The sequence below is a fragment of the Amphiura filiformis genome, chromosome 5 (assembly GCF_039555335.1).
Source record: "Amphiura filiformis chromosome 5, Afil_fr2py, whole genome shotgun sequence".
Classification (NCBI taxonomy): Eukaryota; Metazoa; Echinodermata; class Ophiuroidea; order Amphilepidida; family Amphiuridae; genus Amphiura; species Amphiura filiformis.
This window is the reverse complement of record NC_092632.1, coordinates 7,150,985-7,178,533: the sequence shown is the minus strand read 5'-3', so window position 1 is coordinate 7,178,533 and position 27,549 is coordinate 7,150,985. Positions and strand designations below refer to the sequence as shown.

Here is a 27,549-nt window from a genome sequence, read left to right as displayed (position 1 = left end):
GGGTACAAACATGTGGCTGCTTCCGGTGACGTCCTTCCAAAATTGATGGCGCTGTTGTTTTGATGTGGCATTTTCAAGATGGCGGCTACCATACGAGAGAAACAGATCGGTAGGTCACACATTTGTTTAGTTTTCTATTTTTATAGACATAAAAAGCTATTTTCACACAGACAGTATTGTAACGCATGTCACAAAGAGTGTAATGAGCTTATGCAAGGTGTGATATATAAATCAAGTGTTGCGTACGGGCTATTCAAATCTCCCCTTATGTTAAAGAAAGAGCAGAATTCTGCAGCCCATGCATGCATGAGCCATTGCGTTGCCCTAGGCCTAGGGCCTAGGCCTAGAACTCTGGCCATAGCATAGTATTTTCTTCATGGACGAAAGAGTAACAGACCGGGTACAACCAGTCAAAGTCCCTGTGTATTGTATGCTGTGAGTTCTCGCATATTCATGATTCACAGGACATGATGATGAGGGCTGATAGTTCGATCATGCCGTGTCTGACAATCACGCCAGCATGGGCCGTTGGCGTTGCTTTTGCATGCCTAGGCTTCGGCTTCGCCATGTTGAACTGCAATAGAGGCTTAGAGCGTTGCGTGCCTTCGCGATTACGTGATAGACCGTAAAAATATGCAGTAAACTTGTGCGTAGCAGTCTTTCCTGATTGCATTTCATGGAACAATCGGCCCTCATGCATTAATTATCAGGTGATTCTCTTGGTCGGGCGGACGTCACAAAGGGGAAATAGCCTTGTAAAACCAGTGTGCGCATGTGCAGTTCCCCTTTCTCGAGCTGGTTGCTATGGGCGCGCTTGTACAAAGGGGACGAAGGGGACAATGTTCCCGGATGTCCGACCGAGTGAATGCTGAGACTTTGACCAGTAGCAGGGGTTGATTTAGCCACTGGCCCCTGGCCAGTCGTATTCTAGTCAAGTCAGGAGATTTTCTGTCTGGATGGCACAATGGGCCAGTTGGAATTTTGGCAATTTATGAATTTATGACATGTTACGTATATCAGCAGTCATTGGCAGTGGATGCCCTTGGGCCAGCTGGAAACCTTCCCAGGTGGCCCTTGGGTATACAAACTCATTCGTAGCACATGTACAGCATAAATTGTCCCAATAATATTTTTTTTAGTACCGTATCAGATCATTGGAACGATTTGGAAATTTTGCTACACGCGCCCTTTATCAGTTTTTTTGTGCGCTTATTCCTTTAATAAGCGAATTCAGGTGACATGCAGCTTGGAAAAAACTTGGGTTACAGTTGTGGGGGAGGGATGTATCATGTCTTCTATCCGAAGAGCCACAGATGTCAATCATGTAGGTAAATCCAGCCATATACCCCGCAAAATTTATTTCTCAACACCCCCTGAGAAAATGGGCTAGCGAAGGATCTGGTGCTAAATCCAAAATTATGGATGGGCCTTTGTTCACTTTGCACCAAGTATTTTTGATGCACGGCGCTCTGGCAGACATAGGCCTAAAGGTACATATTCCGAGGAGCATAACAAACACCAAATTGGTATCGTATGACCTTTGATATGCATGCATTTTTTTGTCGAGAGTGACATGGTCTTTCAATTTGTGCCGAGTGTCCTTGGCAGACTTGACTCTGCTTCAGTACCGGTAGTCATGAAAGGATTCAATAGATAACATCTGCCCCACTAATCCAAAGCTATTGTCTGAAATTGCTCCTCGGAAGATGTATCATAAATAAGAATTCAGTCCTCAAAAGATAAGACTGCCTATCATTGAGGACTGAGTTCCGCAGTCTAGCGCTCCTGGCTGTAATAGGCCTAACTGTCAGTTTTTGTTCAATGTAAACCTGTAATTTCAGTCAGAGCCAATCGGGCCATCTGACTATGCATGGCGAATTGGTGGACATAGCTAATGCATGATTCTCTGTCTAAAATTTGTGGCCAAAGCATGGAATGTTTGCTTTTCATAGAGCAGAGATGAACAAAAGATATGTACTGGTAAATACAAAATCTATTTTTAAAATGATGATTCTGACAGTGTATATTTATAACCTTGCATGCTTGATGTGCGATATTTCTTCTTCTTCTTCTTCCTTATTAGTGCTGGCCTCATATGTACTTACATTGTATTTATCTGGAACCTAGAGTAGATGAGTGTATTTTTGAAGTACAGTCAACAGTACCAGGATGATCCCCTGCTCTTTTCGAATAGCCTGTGACATTCTTTAACGTGCACACTGCATTAATGACAGAAATACATGTACACGGGACCGACGGCTTAAAGTGCCCTTTGAAGCACTAAGCAAGTAGAGTGAAGTGCCTTGCTCAAGGACACAAAGAGCCAGCCGAGCTCAGACAGACTTCGGATTCGAACCTGTGACCCTTGGATTTACAGTCCAATGCCTTAACCGCTCGGCCACGCTCTCCTTAATTTCTATTCATTCAATGAATGTGCACTGTGCAGTACACCCATCGAATGTGTGTCATCGGCCCAGTCATCGGCCCTCAGGTGACTGTAGGAACCCATGGATTCGATCCATGTAACTGTGCAGTAGCACACCATAACCATTCATTGCTATCTACATACATGTATAACCAGTTTTCTTTCACAAGCAAACTAAAAAACCCAAAATTAGCCATTTTAAAAGCTGAAAATTGTAAGAGTTATTTTTTTTGTTTTTTTGTGCAGCTTCTTTGAAGCGTATGCTGAATTTGAATGCCCTACCTACAAAAGCATCGCTACAAGAACCAGTATGGAAGGTATGGTAATCTACATTGCTTGTTTTATAATTCAACACCTCATTTGTCATGAAAATATCCCTTTTTATTTTTAGAAATTGGAGAAGACTGAACCGGTCAGAGCTAAAGGTGTCTTAACTATTTGATTTTAAACTTAGGTTGTAACAGGATGACTTCAGCTAGGTTGTTAACTTTAGGAATAGACAAATCAAGAAGCAAACAGGGTCAGAAATTCGCAACCAAGTGCGAGAATCCTTTTGGATTCTCCCGGTGGAATTTTGCAAGAATCCATGGATTCTCGCCAATTTACTGTGTATGATAAATTGAAATATTTACGAGAATCCGTTTAGATTCTTGCAATTTTGTTGACGAGAATCTTTGCGAGAATGGATTCTCGCCGAATTTCTGACCCTGAGCAAAGGATATTGTGAAAGACAAACAAGTATCTGGCAAACAAACACATAAACAAATCCAAATGGGACAAAACTATTGAGACCACAAACAGGCAAATTAAACGTGAAAACATCCAGAGATTCTAGCAAATATTCTCCATTTTAGTATGCAGCAACAAACAATTAGGGTACACAAATTTTGTTTATTTAGTTACAAAAAGCTAAGTAATTTAACAACATTAGAACCAAAATAATGTATTTCTGTAATTCTGCTAATGCCATTAAAATGTATTGAGTGTACATTTTTGTTCTAAAGCTTAATAGATTCATTTTAAGTGGCTTCTGACATGTATATTTTGTTTATTTCTGTGATCATCAGGTGTTGGTGTATGACCGCTTTGGACAAGATATCATATCACCATTACTCTCTGTGAAAGAGCTTCGTGATATGGGTGTTACATTGCATTTGTAAGTATTAGCATTATATCAATAATTAGAGATGCCAGTTTTCAGGTTTTAACCTGAATTCAGGTTTTTTGTGAGTTCAAATTCCCACGTTTTTATTTATTTTCAGCCTGTTTTGGGGCTTTTTGGCCTGCATTCATGCGCTTTTTCAGATTTTCTGACCAGTTTCAGAACAAAGGTTTTTTGAGTGAAACTGAGTGGCATCCAAAGATCTTTTAGTAAAGCTAGATGAGAATTAGTGTACATGTTCATGTAACCCCTTCAACCATTTGCATAGAATTGGATACCAGGATCGTATTCTGATTCGTTGAACTTCTAATTAGCATACTTTTGGATACCTCCCTATTTGGGTTTACCTAATTAATTATTAATGACGATTACGTTGTTTACATCCCGATTGTAGACAAGATATTATCACAGCATCACCATCTGCTGAAGACGCTAGTTGAACTAGTGAAAAAGTTAAGTGAGCGAAAAAGTGAAGTGTTGAATTTAAGTTCTTTAATCAACTCACTTAGCTTGTGTTGTGTTTTTATCTTGTAGATTATTACATTCAGACAGAGATCCGATACCAGATGTTCCAGCTGTTTACTTTGTTTTACCATCACAAGAAAATGTACAGAGAATATGTCAGGTAAGCGTGGTGCTCTGGCCTCCTGAAATATATATCCTATCCACAATGCAGGAATATCAGAGAAAGGATGGATTACATATGACTTTAGCATGTTTAGTGTAACATAGAAATGATCAATTGAGAGAGCTAATACTGATTGTATTTTTGCTTAACTTAACTAAAGAAAATAGTATAAAAAACTTGTTAATTCCTAGATGGTCATGGGGGCCACACAAAAATTACTGGCAGGTCTAATGTCGTTTCTGTTCCAGATGGTTTCACATAACTAGGGCAATAACATTACTTAAAGTAGAACAATAAGGAATTGTCAGAATAATTGTAGATCATGTTATATATGAGACGTGTGAGTGAGACAGGCTGAAACTATACCTTTATTCTCATTTGTAACTGCTTTTGTTCTTTAGTGGTAACAATGAATAGATAATATAAAAATAGGTATAATAAGAAAATGTGTCATTGGGATTCATTTACCTGGACTTTAGAGTTGCCAGCCCAATTATTATTATCACCCTTGTATCCGATTTATTTGAGCATCATGCATGAGGCAGTATGCATTAAGGGTTAGATTAGGTATTGTTGGTCAAAGCAACCAAAAATCCATTTTCATTATCTAAATCAATATATTATTGAAAATGACTCTTTGATGTTTTGCAAAAGTTCATTCTACAAATCATACTTTATTGTTGTTAATGAGTTCTGTACGTTTTACAAAAGTGTTGTTGTTTCAGCCCTCTTTACAACATCACTCAAGAACCACAGGACCTACATAATACATATATATGATATTTGAATTGTTATACACACTCGCTATGAAGTGATCAATGCAATTTTTGCCAAAGCCTTACCATTCGCAAGATGCTGTGAATTACCAAATCGCAACAGTTCAAAATAGGTAAGGCAGGCATTTGTGGTCTGGTACAAAATTACTTGAAATGCCTGCCTTAGTATGCATTGCACATGCTAATGTTACATTGTCTCATATTCACCAGCGAATGTGTAATCCAATTATCACTATGTCAACTGGATTGCGCTTTTGAGTCCTGAATCATGATCGAAATGATCGCAACACAAAGTCTATAACATGTACTATCAATTCCAAAAGGTGTGTGATCCAGTTACCAGAGAGTTATGTTCTTTGCTGGCGAATAACATTTTCAAATGTGTAAGAGATTACATTTATTGCAATTTTTTTCCTTGAATTGATTTATTTATGTAGGATTGTCAGAGCCAGCTGTATGAGTCATACTATTTGAATTTTATCTCGGCCATATCAAGGCAAAGACTAGAAGACCTTGCCAGTGCGGCACTGCAAGCTAATGTCGTTAGTCAAGTATCTAAGGTATGTAAATGATTGGTGCAGAAAAATCCTCATATCATTTTAAAGATTTTTCTGTTTGAGTACTTCATTGGAATTTTGGCTCTTTCTTGAGTTACTCCAGTCAAATTGAGTGTATTTTGTGATTCTGATTTAACATGGATCTAACTTTCAAGGGAACCAACAACATAAGAAGATATCATGAATAAAGAAATGAGAATTGAAAATTTTCTCTCCCCCATGTGGTGTGAAAATGAATTCAAAAGTTGAATTGTCCTGATTGGCTTATTGCACCAGGTTTAGAATGTCATGCAACATCTCAAAGAAGGAATATTGGCAAAATTGAAATTGACAGTTTCAGCAATTTAGTAACTAACATAATGGTATCCGTTTTGACTTGCTCTGCAGGTATTTGATCAGTATCTAAACTTCATCTCGCTGGAGGATCACTTCTTCACTGTACGACATCAGAACCGAGATGCTATCTCATATCATGGTAGGTGTATGGAGATGGAGCCATTTGTATAATGCCTGGAGATATTCTTGTATTGAACTTGTCTGCTAGAAATTTGGGCAAGTCTTCAGTATAATTTTGGGGCCCCCTAAGGTGTTAGGACTTAATTAGGGTTAGGATTAAGAGACCAGGGTTAATATGAAGTTGCTCAAATGTGAAATGGGTGTTGATATAATCTTTTTCCTTCTTGTCTTAAGTATCTGATTTACCAGAACTATATCAGCAGTTGATGGTGCTATAATGACCTTGGTTACCAAGCATAACAAGTGTTATTGTGTTTCTGATCATAAAGTTAATTTGTCTCCATATTTCAGCCATCAACAGAGGAGATGTTAAGGATACAGAGATGGAGAGTATGATGGATACCATAGTATCCAGTCTATTCTCAGTGTGTGTTACATTAGGTACAGTACCAATTATTAGGAGTCCTAGAGGCAATGCAGCAGAGATGGTTGCAGAGGTGAGTGTAATGGATACCATAGTATCCAGTCTATTCTCAGTGTGTGTTACACTAGGTACAGTACCAATTATTAGGAGTCCTAGAGGCAATGCAGCAGAGATGGTTGCAGAGGTGAGTGTAATGGATACCATAGTATCCAGTCTATTCTCAGTGTGTGTTACACTAGGTACAGTACCAATTATTTGGAGTCATAGAGGCAATGCAGCAGAGATGGTTGCAGAGGTGAGTGTAATGGATACCATAGTATCCAGTTTATTCTCAGTGTGTGTTACACAAGGTACAGTACCAATTATTAGGAGTCCTTGAGGCAATGCAGCAGAGATGGTTGCAGAGGTGAGTGTAATGGATACCATAGTATCCAGTTTATTCTCAGTGTGTGTTACACAAGGTACAGTACCAATTATTAGGAGTCCTAGAGGCAATGCAGCAGAGATGGTTGCAGAGGTGAGTGTAATGGATACCATAGTATCCAGTCTATTCTCAGTGTGTGTTACACTAGGTACAGTACCAATTATTAGGAGTCCTAGAGGCAATGCAGCAGAGATGGTTGCAGAGGTGAGTGTAATGGATACCATAGTATCTAGTGTATTCTCAGTGTGTGTTACACTAGGTACAGTACCCATTATTAGGAGTCCTAGAGGCAATGCAGCAGAGATGGTTACAGAGGTAAGTGTAATGGATACCATAGTGTCCAGTGTATTCTCAGTCTGTTACACTAGGTACAGTACCAAACATTAGGAGTCCTTGAACACAAGTCCAGAGCATCCAATAACCTCCCTATTGTGATGGTTGAGTGGGGGAATTTGTTATCTTGTGTTCATCAGTCATTGTATTACCCTACTAACTGTATTAGTGCATTCAGTCTGAATTATGGAAAGAATCAGCATATATTATGTACTGCTGTTTTCCTAGTGGAGACTCACTCAGTATCACAAAATTACATGTACCTTGTTCTTTCTTGAACACAGACTTAAAGAATGTTATAAAGTTTACTTTTTTTGCCTTACTTGCAGAAACTTGATAAGAAGTTACGAGAGAATTTGAGAGATGCACGGAATAGCCTTTTCACAACAGATTCCATGCAAGCTGGGCAATTCAGGTTAGTGGGTAGTGTAGTAAATGACCACCAATATAAATATGCATGATGCATTCAATATTGAACAGAATAGTTGCAATACAAACACACCAAACATAGCGCTTAATATATAAGTGGGACATGTTGTACTGCATGTGTCAACTCTGTTTACTTATGCACTTGAAAAAGTAAGAAATGAATAATTCCTTGCTTACGAATACTTACTTGCTTAAGATGAGTGGTGTCCTCGAACTACAACAGCACGCCAAACCCTTCTGTCCTGTATGGCCGTTCCCAAATCCATAACATCCAGTCCAGTGTCCTGTTTCAATACATCCACGTATGTTAGAGGGTGTCTACCAGGTTTTCTGTTTCCATGTTTTGGTGTCCAATGGATCAGCTTAGCTACAGGTTCATTTTTGCTTCTGTATGCGTGCCCAGCGAAACGTGTCCTCCTCTCTCTGATCTTCTGTGAAAGTTTTGGTAGTTCCTGTCTAATTTATATAGGTGCTGTGATATCTGAAGAAATACTAAATAATTGGTTGGCATTTTTCATTGTTCGTTGTTGTTCCTTGCCCAGCATTATGGGTGCCTAATGCGCATCATGTTGTGTGGAAAACCTATGTGCTTTCAAAACATGCACCAAAGCAAGTATTCACCAGCAAAAATAACAATTGAAACATTCCCACCTATTTGGCACTGATGAAACTATAGTTATTGTGATATGTGATGTAATATAGAGATGGTTGGCACTGTTCCATGTTCTTGCCCAGCAGTATGGGTGGCCATCATGTTTTGTTGAGGATGTGTGCTTTCAAAACTTACACCAAAGCAAGCCAGCAAAATCATTATATAACCCTCTGGTAACTCAATGATGCACATTTTGGAATTATTACATATGGTAGACTATATGTGGCGATCATTAGATACTGGCGATCAATATAAAACTAGATTTGTATGTGCTTTGTACATACCTTATGTTATTTGTTATTAAAGTTTTTGTTTGATGTATTTGATGCACTTAGAGGCTTCTCCTGCATTTTGCGCTTTATAAATTTGTTGTTTTATTATTACACATGTTTATAAACACCAAGGTCACTTCATCTTAGCATTACAGCATAACATACATATAGAATCCAACCAATAAATCTGTATTTTGTACTTTTACTTGCAGTTTTCAGAGGCCTTTATTGGTAATTCTAGACAGAAATATGGACCTAGCCACCCCATTACATCACACATGGACATATCAAGCTTTAGCTCATGATGTCTTGGTAAGTCCATACGTATGTGGTTGATAATGAGAGCAGTGTACATTGTTGTCAGGCTGTTGGCTGATAAGATTATGCACCTTACAATAAGAAATGGAAAGAGTGTCTGAGGCCACCATGATAAGCAACAACAATATACAAAAGAAACATTGAAATGTGACGATTTTGGTTTCACATGGTGGGAGAATCAGTTGTTCCTGTCTTGTTTTTAATCACTTATTCTTTCCTTCATTTCTAATCATGGCTGTTTAGGGGACAAATTTATGTACTGTGTAATTTTGGTTCTCCAATTATACTATCAGCATATGAATGCCCAGAATTTAGTATTTGGGGGTAATGATGAATACATTGACCCTGTTAAGCTTTTTTTAATTAACAAGTTACTTTTAAGTACTGACCAAAGTGTTGATAAAATCTTACATTTCTTTAAAAAAAAAAAAGGGGGTGGGAATCAATTGGGTTATGTTTAGAACTTCTAAGTGAATAATAAAAGCAAATCTCTGTTGTTGGTATTTTATTGTTTTAGGCCCAATATCTTATTTGCTGTGTTTGTGTATTTTGTTTCCTTTGTAGGATTTACAACTCAACAGGGTAGTGATAGAGGAGACAGTAGACATGGGTACACCAACCACAGGCTCTAGACCAAAGAAGAAGCACAAAAGTTATGATTTGTCATGTACTGATAAATTCTGGATGAAGCAGAAAGGAAAGTGAGTAGCAAATAAGCATGGTGTGCATTACATTATATGTCAAAGCGACGGTCCTTCTTTCAACCCACAGCATTTGTTGAATGACACAAGTATACTGTCCCCATTGCGACATAAATAATATTACAAAATTTAGTATTTGCAGTTGTATTTTCATGTAGATAATACCAATATGAGTCCAAACGATATTTAAAATGTTTGCATTGCTCCCCTAATTCTAGCTTGATGACTTATAGCCATAGACATTGATGATGTGTGTGTTTATATTACTTCACAGTCCATTCCCTGAAGTAGCCGAGGCTGTACAGAATGAGTTAGAAGCTTACAGGTCATCGGAGGATGAAGTCAAGAAGTTAAAGTCTGCAATGGTAAATAAGTTAACTGAGAAGATGTCATGAACTGAAAATTATAAGGTTTCTTACTGAAAAAGTTGTCTTTTGTTGTACATTATGATAGTCAATATGGCTGCTGTAAGCTGATGAGGATAGGTACATGTAGTGGCAATATTAAGTTTGACTAAATGTGGTTTTGTCACAATAAGGTTATGACCAATTTAAAACAGATACAGAAGGACATGCCAGTTGAAACATTGTAATTTTCAGGTCATGATATGGTATATGATTTAGTTACTCTGCCAGTCCCTAGGTGGGCTATTATCTGTTTCAGCTATATAATAACATGTTGTGCATGTTATTATTAATGGGGAAGATTTTTGAATAGAGTGGTATATTTAATTGCTGATACTCAGAGCTCCAGGTAAGTAATATTGGTAAATGAAAGTGAAATTATGCTACTTATTAGAATATATCAAACAGACCAAGGATATAATGATGGGACACCATAGCTGGAACAGATTATATCGGATTAAATCCCTTTTTTGTGATGTGATCAAGCAACATAAATTGTTTGTCATGCACATTCAATATTGATTTTCCTACACATTTTGAAGCTAATACTTTGTAAACACATCAGTTTCAGAAAACCGCATCAAAATCAGTTGTTCCTGAGATATGATCAGCTAAAATATCACTTAGACAACTTTAAAAAAAAAAAACCTGCATTTTGTTTCCTGTGTACAAAAATTGACCTTGCCAACACAGGACTCTTCTGCTTCTGCATATATACTTCACAATACTCCAAATGGAACCAATTGGGTAGAAATAAGGCATAATGCTTTGAAGTGATGTTATTAGTCAGGACTTCAGGATCTCTTACTCTTAAGGTCTTTGAGTCTTGTATATCAATGTGGTTTTGTTGCATGTAATTCCATTCATTTGTAGTGTTTGGAACGTTTGAGTCGGCTTTTGTTTCCAGTTGGACAAAATTACATATGTTACGATAATATACTAGTATACATGCATTGCGTATGAAATATTACAAATGCAAGTGTACTTTAAGAATCTGAGAAAATCAGACTAGAAGTCTGAAGTCATACACAGTTGTGTCCCTTCTGAACTCAGTGGGATGTTGATAGACATAGCCAGGAGGCTTGTGATGATGAAAGATTCTGTGATTGTGTCTATGCTCAAAGAGAACAGCCATTGGGGGCTAATGTTTTTATCTCTGAAGACAAGGTCCATCAAGATGAACATTGCCACAAAATGTTAACATCTATGTCTATCACTTGGATTGTGATGTTTCATCATAGTATAGTATTTGTTATCCTCAGCCATTAGCATTTTAGATGTCTTCATATGTTTCTGAAATCCAAGTAGTCAACATTATCTCCAATGTCTGGTTTCTAATTGACTTTTTTTGTCTGTCAGCTTGGTATGTGATGTTGTCATCCTCAGCTGTTAACATCTATGTCTCTATTCATAAGATGGAAACATTGTTGTCTACTAAATCATTTTTACATTTGTCATATTCTGTATTATGTGGTTTCTGACCATCATTTTCTTTACCTCTTGAAGCCTACATGCACAATACATGCAATGGATGGCTTTCAGAATGACAAAGATTACAGGATTGAAACTTTTGTTTTCAGATCTTGAGTCATTTGTGCTCAGCTTTACATTTGTCTTCTGCTACAATAAAGGATGCTTAAGGATGCACACAGGATCACTGAAGTGTTACATGGCCAAAATTGAGTTTTCATCACTAATGTCATCTTCAAACCGTATTTTATCTTGTCATTAATAGATTTTAAAGAAATCTTAAAATTTGAACCATAAGAAAAGCTATCTTAAAGACCCTTTTTCATTAAAAATTCGTCAAAATGCAAAAGCAAATAAATCATTGTTTTCCCATAATAGATCGCGTTCTCAACGCTGCATCTGCGGCAAGACAGCTAGCAAAGACACGCACACATGGTAAACTGGATGGGCGAGGTGATTGCTGATTGAGGCGCTGAGTCGTAAGCAAGCGATCACTACCGTATTTTATCGTATTGATCTCTTCCAAGGTAGGTAAAGCTTGCACCATTGCATTATGAAACTGCGGGCCGACAGACCACCACCGCCCCCGCCCCAGAATCAGTAGGCCTACTCGATAAATTTCGCCAAAAAAGTGCTGATATAGTGGTATAAATTATAGGTTTTTTTTATATGAACATAATAGTGATTTTTTTTGTTTGTTTTTGTTTTGTTTTTCAAGTTTCATTCTGAACTTGAAAAGATGAAATTTATCTGTAAGTAGTAGTTACCCGTAAGAAGCCCTGTAATGATGACGCAATCTGGTAGATACGATAGAAAACATAGGCCCTAAATATTTTGCTAGTAGGCTAGACTTAGTCCGTATAGTACATCATTAGGCTTATTATTTTATGTTTAAAAATTTGTTTTATTTCATTCATTCATTCATTCATTCATTCATTCATTCACTTCATTGTTATTATTTGATTTACCAAGTTGGTGTAGTTGGACAAGAATATAGGCCTATTATATTAGCTTATATTTTATGCAGTCCCAGCCTTGGTTCGGGGGCCTCTGCGGTCGTTCAGTCTCGTCTTAATTTTGAAGACCATAAAAAATAGGGAAGCAGTTACTACCGGTAGGCCTATGTTAGATACCCAAGGCCCTGAGTGTTATTAAAACACGGATTTTTCAAACGTTCTCTACTCCTGATTGACCATTAATGCAATGTCAAAAACGTTGACATTTCAATACATCATATCGACTATCTAGGCATAGGCCTACAACTCTATGTCAAAAATGTCGATATTTGAAATCGGCATAGCGAGCACGCGTTTATGAAAGTATTATCATGAATGTTTTAATGCTAAATAATAATTTCAAACGAGAAATATAATCGAAAACGCAAATTCGTGCTTTTTTCATAACACATTTTAACTACATTTCCATTACTAGGCCTATTAGGTCTACCATATACCATGATTGCGATAAAACAGGGCTGTCAACTCTCACGCATTGGCCGTGAGTCTCACGCATTGGGTCACTTTCTCACGGTCTCACGCCAAGGTAGTATAATCTCACGCCTAGGTAGCAAGTCTCATAAAAAGCTGGAAAATTAGTAAAATCTCACGATCGTCATGAATAATTTGTTGCTCCTACCCCCCCGCCAGATTCTCGAGCGCCGTGGCTCAAAAGATCATGGTACAAAATTAACATTTGAGTCGGCAAATCCCTGCACGCTCTGTCTCACGCCAAGCAATTCCAAAAGTTGACAGCCCTGGATAAAAGCTTTTGGTTTTACAACACTTTTTGTAATGTTTTGGCGAATGCCTTTTATTTGCAATGTTTGTCTGGCTTTCAACTTTCACGTTTACAATGTTTTCTACATACTTTAAAAGGTAAACTGCTTTAAAGCATTTTTCGTGAATGTTTTCAAGCAGTGTTTTAAAACGCTCTTTATAGCATGATGCCTATATACGGTAGGCCTACTACATAAACCACAATCTAATTTAAAGCCATAAGTGTTCCGTTTTCTACTATTGAAATTCGGTTTTGTTAGGCAATGTCAATTACCGTGTTTTTCAGTTTTCTTGTGACCTCTCCGTGTTTTGCCCGTTTAACATAGGCCTACTTTTTGTCCATTTTACAAGAAGTTTATTCAAGACATATTACAACTTTTACCCCACTTTTTATACGTTTATTTGATTGAAAACAACAACAGACACACTTTTTTTAAAATTTTTGTTCGTGTTTGATATTCCGTAAAAAGTTAAAAATAAAATATGATAACAACAAACAATTACAATAACAAAAACGGAATATTGAGTAATGCGACACATCAGAATCTTTTAAAATTTTACTTTGGATTCCTGTGGTGTAGGCCTAGCTATAACGGGCGTTAAAATGCCTATCTTTGGCGCGGACGGGCCGCTGTGGTGCCTCTCAAGCACCAACTAAAAAGAAAAAGCAACGAGTAGTAACAACATCATGTTTGCTGTTCAGAAAAGGACAATGAACATAAAAATGCAATATTTGTCAACACCAAAAAAAAAAAGAAAATCACCAAAAACGATAAATTAAAAACATTGCATTTTTAAAGCAAAATTATGAAAATTAGTACAAAACAGAAATCGTAATTATCATGATTATGTCTCAATTTATTCTTCATTTCATAAAACTTCCTGATTATATCTGCTAAAATAATTGCTTGTCAGTTATTCTATGCTACTTTTAATGTTCTGATGTCCGCAAATTTTAATACAGACCATTTTTTTTTATACGGAACAGGACAAAATTGTGCTTAAATAATCATGTTTTGGTTCGCGGCAACACGACCATGCACTGTGCAACTTATTCGCGTAACCTGTCTGTCTGTCCCCGCGCCCTGTCGCTCCTCAAACGCCGACGCGACGCCGCGGCCTTGCCGGAAGCTCTGCTGCACCATGGAAACAAGACTGAGGTAAATAAAATGGCTACTCCATGTGGATAAACATCTGCCGAATGTGCACGGATAATTTTGTCATATTGTCTGTTTTACCTTCTAAATCACCAACAAAATGCCAATCTGCTGCAGTTGGACGCCCTTCTCATTTTCTAACTTGACCAAACGTCACAAGTCACCGGATTATATATTTATGGAATAATCTTCAAAATGGACCAAAATCCGCTGTATTTTTCTAAATCACGATTTTCGCAAGTTCACTTTTGACCACTTTTAACCATTTTTGGTCCGCCATAGCGTCTAAATGAAGCATCACTGAGGTAAGTTTTTAAGTCAAACGTTTAGATATGGCCAAAATCTAGATAGTGTTTTTTCCATTTTTTTAAATTAGGGCCTAGAACTTTTTTTATCACCCATGATTCAAATATTTGAACACGGGTCACACGTTTTTACTGATTTTTTGCCTATATTTTAAAAACTAAGCAAAATTTCGAAAAAATAAAAAAACACTTTCTAGATTTATTTGTCTAAATTAATAAAATTCATGTTTTACAGTTTTTGATTTTCAAATAATTTTTTATGGCGGACCAAAACTTTTTTGGTCAAAAAAGCCGTTTTTTGGGATTTTCTCGAAAATTGTACTTTTTGACCCAAAACTGACATTTTAAATGGATTTATGAGCTCATAAAAAAAAAAAAAATGTATACTTTTATATACTTTACATAAATAGTTTTCGAGTTATGAGGTGAATAATAATGGATAATTAGTGATCCTGTGTGCCTCCTTAAACATAATAAGATATTTCTCCATGCACTCGCACCATATAACATACTCTAAACATAACAAACCTTGTGTCGGGGAGTTACCTCTCTGCATCAGCTAAGGGCCAGAGTTTTTAATTTACTATGCCTAACAAAATTCAGGCTTCCTCTTTACTGAGACAAAAACAAAGATAAAATTTAAAACTTTCTCACTGTGTAGACCTGGAAATGTTTACCTGAGTTCTGTAATAACTCTTCAAAATTCACAGATGTAAGCTGTTTGAGCAAACAAGCATAAATTAAAACTGAACCGATTCTTTCTAACAACCAATGTGACCATCTCAAATACATTGTTTACCTCTCACCTTCAAAACTACATACACAATACCTGCAAGTTTGGGAACCACAAAGACTACCTCCAGTGGAAGTTGTGTTCCTCAGCCTATAGTGGTGAATAAGTTGTTGTTCAAGTGCAATACTGTACTATTCAACATCAACATAAGGTCCATCTTCAATTGGTATAACTTGTAACTTATACAATAAGCCTCATCATTGTTTATCATATAAAGATGTTTATTGTGTTCGCCTGTATCACTCAGCTTTGATTGTGATGCATCATCATTATATTGCCTTCAACCTATATTCAGTGATCACTTTTTGTCTGGTTCCTGATCACTTACTTCTTTATTCATGAGCGTAAATGCCTTTGAGAATCACAAAGACTACTGCCAGTGTATTATTTACCATGGCACTTACAAAAGAAACAAATCAGTTAACAACAAGAGAAAACAAATGAGTCTTTAAAAAAGTTTCTTGAAATGAAATGTTGTTGTGGCCGACTTGATGTCCAATGGAAGTGAGTTCCATGCTACTGTTATGTAGAACTTCTGTTTCAGTGTTACTGAGTTTGGGAATGGCAAGGCTGTGAAATGGCACATGGATATTGAAATAATCCAAGATGTAATGATGACTTTGGTCTTGCAAAGATTTTTAGATGTAGAGAAATATTTTGAACAGCCCTAGTTGTCTAACCGGAAGCCAGTGTAAGGTGTTAAGAAGCGGGGTAGCTTCCGTCCTGCAACCAACTTTCTTGTTGTGTTATTCTGTAAGCATTGAGATTTTAGCAAATTCTTTGCCAGAGCGTTGTAAAGAGACCATTACTGTAATCAAGGTGACATGAAATGAGTGCTCCAACAGCATGCAGGTGTCATTGGCATTGAATTGTCAAAGGCACCAAAGGCTCCTTAACTGAAAGTTGGTGGATTTACAGAGATGGTCATTGTGACTGGCTTATGTCCTTGAAGAGTCAAACATCACACTGAGATTGCAAACAATTTGAGATGGTTAATAAGTGGTTCTATGCAATACTATACTGATTGTGAATGCATCATCATTGCATTTATCATCATTGTCTTCAACATCTGCTTCCTGACTGTACATACTTTTTTATCCCTCAGCATAAATGCCACATCTTCAATACCTGTAAATGTTGGCCTTTTAGGATTACAAAGATTACCAGGTTTGAAACTTGTGTTTCCACACTATCAATTGCCAGAGCATAGAGTGGTGTTGCTGTTCCATTGCAAGCCTGTTCTATTCAACATCAACAACGTGTCCATCTTCAGTTGGTTAAAAACAAATCAAATTTGAACGTAAGGTCTGATTATTTTTATAATTATATAGCTGAAAACAATAAAAATACAAAATGATTTAAAAACATCTGTTGATAATTTAAATTTGAAACAACTCCCTTTACTTGATCACCTCCCATATGCTAAATGCTACTAAACTTGAAACTAGTAGGTAGCCCAATTCTGCAACAGTCACTTGCCTTCAAATTATGCATATACCCATGGAATCCTAGAGGGGATGCAATTGCAGCTGCAATTGATGAGCAGTGGTTAGCCTTTGTTGCATTCCTGATTTCAAAACCTCTTTTTTACAGTCTTCACATAGACCAACCATTGTGAAAATTAAATGGTGTTTATCACACTTCATTGAAAAACAGTGATAAATTTGATAGACTTTACATGGGTAATAGTGTAATGCAGTAATGGTAGAGTAGAAGGGCAGATCTTACAAATTTCAGTCTTTAAGATCAGTCCATTTTCCAAATTCTAGTAAGCAATGATATTTATGCAACAAAATAATATTGTTTTTTCAAATATTCATGCATAATATCTGTGTAAATGCAGAAAATATTAAGATGAGAAGCGATGTATGTTTGTGCAGCTTATTAGTGATTTCATCTCTTCAGTCCATCACAGTCAGCTTTACTAATGGTTATTTTCTATTACATACCACAATCTCACTTTTTGTGCTGTTTGTATTGACAGGGTTTGGAAGGAGAAGATGATGGTGCAATCAGTATGCTGTCAGATCATACAGCTAAACTCACATCGGCAGTCAGGTATGTAGGTGGGTAGTGGGGGGGTTGAAGATAATGGTGCAATCACTATGCATTCAGATCACACAGCTAAACTCACATCAGTGCTGGTTATCACTCCAAAAGCAGGACACACTCTTGAGTTTTCATAACATGAAAGATCTTTTCAAATCAATATCAGAAACATCCGGAAAACCAATGCGTGTTACAGGGTAACAAAGCGTATGGGAGCATCCTTACTCTTGCATAAATTCACATCGGCATTCACCAGTGACATGCTTTATGGAAAAATCACATAAAAATGTAACATGAGACACTATTTTAATCAGATTTATTCATTCAGCGGTTAAAGGTTTCTTTGTGTAACTCATATGTTGTAATTTGTCCCACAGTTCGCTACCAGAACTATTGGAAAAGAAGAGATTAATAGATGTACACACCAACATAGCCACTTCACTCCTCGATCACATTAAGGTAAGGTTGTGAAAATCCCTAGACACTGCGTAGTCTGCCATAGAAGATTGTTTCTCCCATACTCAGCAGGCATATGGAATGTCCTTATTGCAGTTTATAAATGTTTTGTTGCACATTATATGTCATCATTTATGAAAGACCTGTAATTTTCATTCTTAAATTTTCATCTCCAACCAATTTTAATTTTCCTTAGGCCTCCTGTTTCGTCAAAATAGTTATTGAACTAAAATTTTTTTACATAATCTAATTTACCACAATGCTCTTATTTATTTATTTATTTATTTATTTATTTATTTCACAATATTTCAACAGGATAACCTGCTCAATAAAAATTGATTTTCAGCAGGGCCCTGCTAACGTATAAAACACACTCTTAGTAAACAGATATGCAAAAATTTGACATCAACTCTTTTGCAAAGAATTGAAATACCAAATGTTTTATATTAGCCTGTGCATTTCTGCCATACTGGGTGGTCATGCATGTGGACCAAAACATCTCGCCTACATGTTTTGGAAAAGTCCGAAATTAAATGATAATTGGGGCATGAAAACCATGATGTTAAACTGGTCTGCATGTATGGTACATTCATTTCTTTTGCCATGCATGGGGAGATTATCTGGAGGCACAATTTTTCTCAACACTTTGTGATCAACATGGCTGAGACTTGACAGATTTGTTTTCTTATGTGTTGTTTGATTACAGGCTAGGAAGTTAGATGTGTACTTTGAGATGGAAGAGAAACTGATGAGCAAGCAGACCTTAGACAAGTCTCTGATGGATGTCATCTCTGACCCGGATGCAGGTACACCAGAGGACAAGATGAGACTATTCATTATCTATTACATCTGTACACCATCTGTCACTGATGTAAGTCACATGTTACAGGTCTTAATGGGCTCTTTCTATCCCGCATTATAGGCATGTTACTGTTATAGTTTTGTGATCTTGTCTTAGAATGTGTACTTATGTCAACATAGGTACACTACATTCAGTATATCTAACATGCCTACCTGTCAGGGCAAGAGTTTTTAATCCAAAACTGGTTGTACACACTTAGGGGTACTTTGAATGTGTTGGGTACATAAGGTGACAAAAATGAAGAATCCTATTCTACGGGCCCACTCGACTCAGTTTTAAGAAATTGAAGAAAATTGTTTTCCTTTACAAATAATGCCAACCCACACTTCGACAATTTCAGGATTTACAGATTTTGGTGACTTTTAAGGTCACTTGCAAAAATAAAAAATAAAGAGGCCCAACCGACCATACATGAAAGGTCTGTCCAACTAGGAATTACCTCAGTGGTGTCATTTCTTTTTGACATTTGGGGATTGGGTTGGAAAAAATTTCTTATTATAGTGACTCCAGCACCTTTTGGTGGCCAAATGAGTTTATGGTACAAATGTGCATGAAAACTTTTGCCATATTGAAGCTTAGTGGTGAGATATAGTGGATAAGTGGAACAATGGCCAAATATGAGGTTGATTCATTCCCCTTATCAAAATATGGGGGGGGGGGGGCTTATCCCCACCCCCTGGGATTTATGCCTATGCATTACCTTCATGTGAGCATAAACTCAAAAGATACCCTTGTATCAAGACAGGGATTATACATGCAGCATATGGAATAGAGCTGTCACAATAGGCTAAATTGCTGCCAATGAGCCATCAACATTTCATATCCAACAAGTTAAATATGAACATTGTAGTCTTCTATGATTTTAGATTCTTATTTGATCCTTTGCGGTTGTCTTATTTTTCAGGCTGAGCTTGACCAGTATGCAATATCTTTGGAAGGTGCAGGGTGCAACTTGGCTCCATTACAGTTTGTCAAAAGATGGAAGTAAGTCAATTTGACTGTGTCTTGGTTTACACCCCAAACATTATCATTACTTTTTAAGAGTACAACCCAAAAGATTGATGGTGTTCTATAAACAAATCTAATTTTGTAAGCTAATTTTGTTCTCAGCAGACCTGTTCCCGCCCTGCCAGAAACGTAAACCTGAAATGTTGAAAATTACTTTCTTCAGACCAATGTTCTTTAAAAATTTAAAATTCAAGATTTTAACTTCCCCTCCCTCCTGAAAGAAACCAGTTTCATTTATAGGATGTCATTAATCTTTTGGGTTGTTCCCTTACACTTAACTGCAAGACTGACCCCATAACTGCCCCACCTCAGGAGATTAGGATAAGGGTTTAATCTTAAGGTTAGGATTAGTAGACTATTAGAGATAAGTCCCTCGGCTAAACATCCACATGTGGATCCTACCGAGTAGAAGTAGAAGTAAGGTTAAGATTAGATTAGGATTATGTGAGGGTAATGACTATACTAAGCTGCTTCCACTTCTCCAATACAAATGCAGTGATTGTTATCGTAACCATCACTTTAACATTGTCCTCATTTGTTGTATTATTCTAATCTAATAGAGCATTTACCAAGATGGCAGTAGCTCCAAGCCAGTATGGAGGAGGAGGAACTAAGACAGTCAGTATGTTCTCTAAACTGATGAGTACGGGATCTCAATTTGTTATGGAAGGAGTCAAAAACTTTGTAGTCAAGAAACATGTAAGTACTTTAATAGTAAAGGCTTATCCAGAATGGTATTCTCAAATGAACTGCAATGCCACATGTTATATTATTATTTGTTGCCAATGCTAGCATTAGTGGATCATGCTGCAAAGTGGCTGACATCCTGAAATGGCTACTCCTGCACCGTTTGTGACATGTGGCAGGTCTCAAATGTGGAAAAAGCAACACATTCTATTATTATGCTTCAGTCAGAGAATGAATTGAGTGAAAAGAGGACCTTCCCTAACAAGTTAACACTTCTGAAACAGGGCAATTGACACAACACATAACCTAATTGAGAATGCCTGGTCTATGTCATGGTAGTGCTGCATACCAGGATCATCTCACCATGGTGTTAGTGAATATTGTTATTAATATTATTAATATTAAATACAATATTTATTTAACTAACCCTATTGCATTTTTCAACATGTGCTAGCAATAAAATAAAATATTTCTTCTATTTCCTCTCCCCTGTAGAATCTGCCTGCAACTCGAGTAGCAGATGCTTTGATGGAACTCAAGTCAAACCCAGTAAGTCATATAGCATGGCTGACAAGAGCCTGTAAGGATTAGAAATCTAGCATTTTATGTACATTTCAAGATATTTGTGTTTGATCTATAGCTAAAATAACAAGCATTTTGTGGTTATGGGGTCAAATTCTGAACTTGTTTTGTGTAAGTTTTGTACTATTTGCTTTGTGTCGGACACATCAGCAGTGCAATTGGTGGTGAATTAATGAGGATAACCAGCCAAATGGTTTTAACAGTGTGACTTGTCCACTTTGTGGGTGTATAATTCAAGGGCATTATAGTTTTTTCTTTCCGAAACGAAGCAAAGTTTAAGTGATATTTAAAAAAAATGTATGCCTATGAATCGCACACCCTCAAAGTGGACCAGTCTTATTGACTGACTACAAATTAAAGTTCTCTGTATGATTCCATTTTTTTTTTCAGGAAACTGATGATTATCGCTACTTTGATCCCAAAATGCTGAGAGTTACTGATAGGTAATAATAATGATAATAATAATAATAAACAGATTTATAAAGCGCTATAATGTAAAATAACCGTACAGTGCTGTACAAGTAAACCAATTTTAATTTGTTGAGTAAAAAATACAAGACTTTGATTTTTTTTGCATTGTCTTGATATCAATGTGAGACAACTCACATTAATTAAAAAGAATTGTTGTACAACTATTTATGTGATAAATAACATGCTGCAAAATTTGGAAAACAAAATTGCTGTACTTAGTAAAATCTTCATTTGACAAGGTGTTTCTGTTTTGTGTTTCTTCATACAGTTCTTCCATTCCAAGAAATAAGTCACCGTATTTAGAAGCCATGGTATTCATTGTTGGTGGTGGCAACTACATAGAATACCAAAACCTTATGGATTATGTCAAGGTAAGTGAACCATATCAATACTCTGTCCTTTGGAGGGGAGTTTTAACCTTCAGTAAATAATTGGGAGTTTTTATTTCTGTAGGTCTTAGTGAGTTAATTTTGTCACAAGACATAAAATATGATTCCAATTTCTAATTGTAATGACTTTATAAACTACTAGTATCGAGCCTTCCATGGATCATTAAAAAAGCCCAAACCCATGACTGTTTAAACCATATTACTCCCCAAACCAGGACTGTTTTTAAACAGGGAACGTGAATATTTAAAAATATTCACGTTCCCTGCGCCCATACTGGGGTAGTAATCTGCATGGTCAAAGCCTTTCCCTCAACTTAGGTTCACCTCAAGTTCGGTGATGTAGGTGCATTTTGCTGGTAGCAGTATCCAATAATATGCATTAAATTAATGGTGTAGAGTGTACACAAACTACATGCATGCATACTAGTGCAGTTTGTTGGAACTACTAAACTTGAGAGGAACCAAGTATATTTTTGAGTTTGGTATGTTGGCTGGTTTAATCATGAGGTAGTGGTATCAAAGTTGAAATCATCTTCCTCTTTCCTTTAATATTTCAGACCAAAACAAGTGTAGCTGGTATCACAAGAAAGATCACCTATGGATGTAGTGAAGTCTTCAATGCTGATGACTTTATTAAACAGGTAAGAGTCCATTACGTAAGGTAGAATGTTTACCATAACCTGAATGATCAAAAAATGCTAACCCAATCAGTTGTTTCTCTTGTTGAGAAATTTTGTGAAAGTTTTAGATAAGAGATTGAAAGACATGCTTTACAATATGAGTATTAATACTGCATTTACTGTTTGTGTTTTAGTACTTTACAAAGTGTAAATTTGCTCCTGAAGGGAATTTGAATAGATTGCATACTAGCCGAAATGTTTTTGTTTTTTTTATTCAGGCAGAGGGGTCGCAAGGCTTTTGAAAATTGAACAAAACAAACTAAAAACAAACTGTAAATATAATTATCAAAGTGCCATGGAACTTGCTTGCTACCTGAACATGAAGAGTATGATACTATGTGTATTACAATGTTTGACATTGCCTTTACTAACTTAAAATGTTTTTATATGACTATGATTGAAATAAGTCCATCATTGTAATGATCCATTAGTTGTATATTGCATGCAAACATATTTGCATTGAATCTTATCCAACTGTTTTTTATGTTACAGTTGACCAGTCTAGGAGAAGAAAAGGGTTAATGCCACTTGAAACTCAGTGCAGAAACTTTGCATCAACACTCTTCCTACATGATCATGACAGCACTGATGAGTAATCATCAAGCACCATAGAGATTGGACCCAAAGAGAACCAACTCTACCATGTTTGTGTTTTGCTTGATGGAAACAAAATAATGTACGTCTGGATTATTCCTTCATGAACTTGGCGAACTTTGATTTGAATGTGCACACATGTTTGCATTCTGTGTGTAAAGTGTTGTGCTTATAATGCATATTAAGTGCTATAGACCACTTGACATCACTGTTTATCAACAAAGGCGAGGGACTCATCTGTCGATATGGTTGAACGAGCCGCTATACACTGTTCAATGGCTTTCCTGTACTATATGAAATGTGGCGGGCGATTTAAAATGCACGTGCCCTTAGCAGACTACACTGCAGGGCAAAGAACAATGGAAATTGCCATAATGCGCGCGCATACTGCCGGGCAATGACGTCACATGGCAAGTGGTCTATAGTGCAGACGTTTATAACACTCAAGCTCAAAGATGCAAATCAATGTTCAATTTTGGACGCTTACAGATAAATGCCAGAAGTATGCTATTTTAGCCTCCATGCATGACAAACCAAGATTTATCATAGTGCTATGCACAAGGCTATTCTGAGTCTATACTCTTTGGGGCTAAGATGCTGTAAGTGGACTTGGACTTTGGAAAAGAGTGAAGTTGATTGGAATTTAATTCTCTGCATATCATGTCAGGGCTAGATTCATCCCACTGTGCACAAATTCAACTGGATTCTTGCAATGGGCTATTCCAGTTGCAATACACACACCCCCATGGAAAACATGACCTTAATTTCCCACACAGGGGGTGTAAGTTTCAAATGGAGTCACCCATTCAGGTAACCCCAGTTGAAATTCACACTCCCTGTGTGTAAGATCATATCTTCCATAGTGGGTGTTGGATATAAATGGAATAGCCTGCCCAATGGAGTTTTGTAGGAATCATATTGTTATGAGTTCAGCTGACTGCCAAATGCATATTCTTCTTTTCGTAAATTCATGTTATGCATGAATTTATTTTTGAATTAGCAAACAGGGGATCAACGCTTTACCTATAGAATGCAGCATATCAATTTTTAAAGGTGATCAGTAAGCAAAAGTGGTTGGCATACAGGGTTAGCGCAGAGCAGCGCGGTGGATGATGATCACTGTTAACAAATTGATGTGCTGCCCTATAAACGTAAAGCATTGATCCCTTGTTCGCTAATTCAAAAGTAATTCATGCATAACATGAATTTACCAGATTACAGATTCAGATGTTTGCCAAACTCTTAACGATGTCATTCTCACAGAGTATCTATAGTGTAGATTTTGAAAAAGTTATATGAGAATCAACTTTGATTCATGCAAATCTTTTTGTATAGGAATATTTGTGGAAAAAGGAGGAAATTAGTATTTATAATGGTGTATTTTCCGATATCTCCTGAAATTCTAAGCTATTTCAGTGAATCCATTTAAGTAATAAAGGATTGGAAATTTCTTTAAATATATTGATAAAAGAGATAAAAGCTGCCTTTAAAAACATTTACGCTGCTGTCTCAAACAGTTGTAAATGACTGAAAGCTTTTTGATATAACTAAAGTGCATTGACTTGACATATAAACTTACGTATATAGAAAATGATAATATATATGAATTTCTTTGGTAAAGTAATCAGATTTCTTGGAGACTTGCAATACACTTGTAATTTAATGGCTAATACGGCCCATACACGATCAAGTTAATTGATCAATATTGGGGACCCTAGATGCAGGACTGGATACAAAATAATATTTCTCTTCAATATTATTGAAAAGATCTAATCTAGTTTGATTTTATTGACGGTTGGACAATAAAATCACTATTATGTTCGTATGTAAAGTGCACAATGGTAGATTTTGTATCCACTTTTGTATCTTGGGTCTTTGATCATGTATGGGCCGCATAAGTCCCAAACTTTGACTACTTGATAGGCAGGCATACTATTGTTCAGTTGTCATTTCCTCTGTACTGAAGAACAGCCGGTATAATAAACTATTACCTATAACTGATAATTAGTATTCAGAAATCAGTTTTGACCCTCCTGAGGGGGGCCCTGAAAAAAATGACCATAAATTTTCCTGTGAAAATTGAGTTTATATGCATTTCTATGGGGTTGACCCATAATTTTCATGTCATAAAGGTGGTCTGTAAAGGGGGGGGGGGTGGAAAATTTCTGCGATCAAATTTTTTTGCATCAGGCCCCCCTAACAAGTGTTTGTGAATGGTCCCTAACACCAAAAAGTATCATGGTGGCAGAGGGGTGAAAGGGACCAAAATGTCCTACAGAGGCTGCCACCCTTTGTTATGCCACTGGTAATTGCTGTTCTTGTTGTCAAACAGACCTGAGAAGTTGGGATTTTACATAATTGCATGCAAAATCTATCATATGGTAGATTGTATTATCTGGGGATTTGATGTGGGTAATTTATTGAAAGGAAAATGAGAATCACACTTAACATTTCCAAGGGCACTAGATTGTAAATATGCTTATTGTGTAGTTAAAATATATATTCTGTGTGTAATATGGAGCACAATAAATAAGACAACATTTAATGTTTGTGTACTGTACTTTTTCTGCTTGTTAAAATATCAGGTGATGTATCCTTTGCAACTTACTGGACATCTTGCTATTCTTCCTTCATGTAAACATCTCAAAAAAAGTAATTGACCCCCCCCCTTAAATAATTACCATTATTCAAAAATGGGTGATTGTATTACAAATCTGTAAAATGCGTTGGAAGCAGAATTTATTTCTACAAATTTTGACACCACATTTGTAGCAATTGACTAAATATTGACGTCACAACGTACTCTCCCAACGAAAAGTTTTTCCGCAGTAACAATTGTTGAATTTTTAGAAAATAATACTAACTTGAAACCTATTTATTTACTTCAATATCATCTATGATACCTTTAATCAGTTTTAATCAACTTTTCAACATCAAAACATTGCTGGAAAATAACGAAACAAACTTTCTTATGATCTCATGAAAAACCTGTACAAAATCCCCATAGGAAACGTGGCGGCGCTGTGCTTAATTAGCTATTTATGACGTCACTCCTTCACGACCACCATAACAACAGATGACGCCCGGGGTATTTGAACTCTTTTTTAAAACATGTGATGCATAACAAATGATCAAGGTTATGAATTGTGATACTAGAGGAATAAAGCTATCCCCGATTACAACAGATTATTAATTGTTATGCGATTATGTTATTTGCCACGATCCAAAAGAGATAAATTCCATTCAGTTAATATCATGCAGCCTCACTACAGGGATTTCCTATCTGGCAGCGCATTATAGTTTAATTTCGACTTCCAAAATTGCTCAGTTTTAACATCAGATCAGGCTCAAAATGTCAAAAATTACCGATCACCAGAAGGAAATGATAGAAGCATATCATAGTGAAGGAAAATCTAACCGTGAAATTGCAAGATTATTGAATATTGACCAGGGATCTGTGCGATATAATTTGAGAAAAACAGGAGATTCATGGCTCAATGGACAATCGCCCGAAAAAAACACCAAAATAATAATAACAACCGAACCCAAATAGCGTTTGCATCAAACCACTGTTGCATCAAACATTGTTGATGATGACCAGCAGTGCAGTCGGGATAACTGCAAGTCGATCATGACAACTTTTTGATAGCAACAGGGTATTGACATCATAATGCAGGCGGTGATGGAAGCGATATCGCCAATTTTGAGGTCGCCATTGGATTAACACATAATCATGAAATCTTCACAAACAATTCTAAATTTGTTATGTGGTGTCACAGCAAAATTATCTTAATCTAAAACCGTCGGGGTACGACAGTGTACCATATTGCAAGTATGTTAATTTTCCATTTGTAATTGCTAGCCGTGTATTTTGAATGGGGCTGTCAGCCCTGTATCTTCGCCAGCCTCGTACGTCACATCACGTGTTGCGCTTCCTATGCCGCCTGATCATAATGAGCCTCATTAAACAGCGCCGCCACTTTTCTGAATGGAATTTTACTGTGTAATTTACCGCAAAATAAGAATAGTTTTTCTTTCTTTATTTTTGTAATAAATGAGGGTTCCAAGTTCCTGCAATTATGATTATTATTGATTAAAGGGTTTATATTTTAGTGACAGTTAGGTTTGATACGTTTTCCATTTGTAGTATCATTACAATTTAACAATTTCTGCGGTTATAGAGGGTGCGGAAAAACTTTTCGTCGGGAGAGTACATTTAAATCAATGTAGCCCAAGATTTGAAAGTTGCAGTAAAATTCTATTGATTTTGCATTCACTATAATGGAAGGAAATCTGTGTAATGATATCCG

General features: G+C 36.6%; 1 protein-coding gene across 1 annotated transcript; it reads left to right on the top strand.

Annotated features, from left to right (window-relative positions):
• Nucleotides 1-56: 56 nt before the first annotated feature.
• On the top strand, nt 57-25,799 carry LOC140152544 (sec1 family domain-containing protein 1-like). The gene is made up of 21 exons (XM_072174926.1): nt 57-109; nt 2,672-2,742; nt 3,493-3,581; nt 4,122-4,212; nt 5,429-5,551; nt 5,936-6,023; nt 6,356-6,501; nt 7,515-7,600; nt 8,751-8,850; nt 9,421-9,557; nt 9,832-9,922; nt 17,446-17,519; nt 17,888-17,969; nt 18,673-18,837; nt 19,733-19,812; nt 20,397-20,535; nt 21,019-21,072; nt 21,496-21,548; nt 21,845-21,947; nt 22,523-22,606; nt 23,138-25,799. The coding sequence occupies exons 1-21, from the start codon at nt 79-81 to the stop codon at nt 23,165-23,167; spliced, it is 1,917 nt and encodes a 638-aa protein (XP_072031027.1). The 5' UTR covers nt 57-78; the 3' UTR covers nt 23,168-25,799.
• Nucleotides 25,800-27,549: the final 1,750 nt, after the last annotated feature.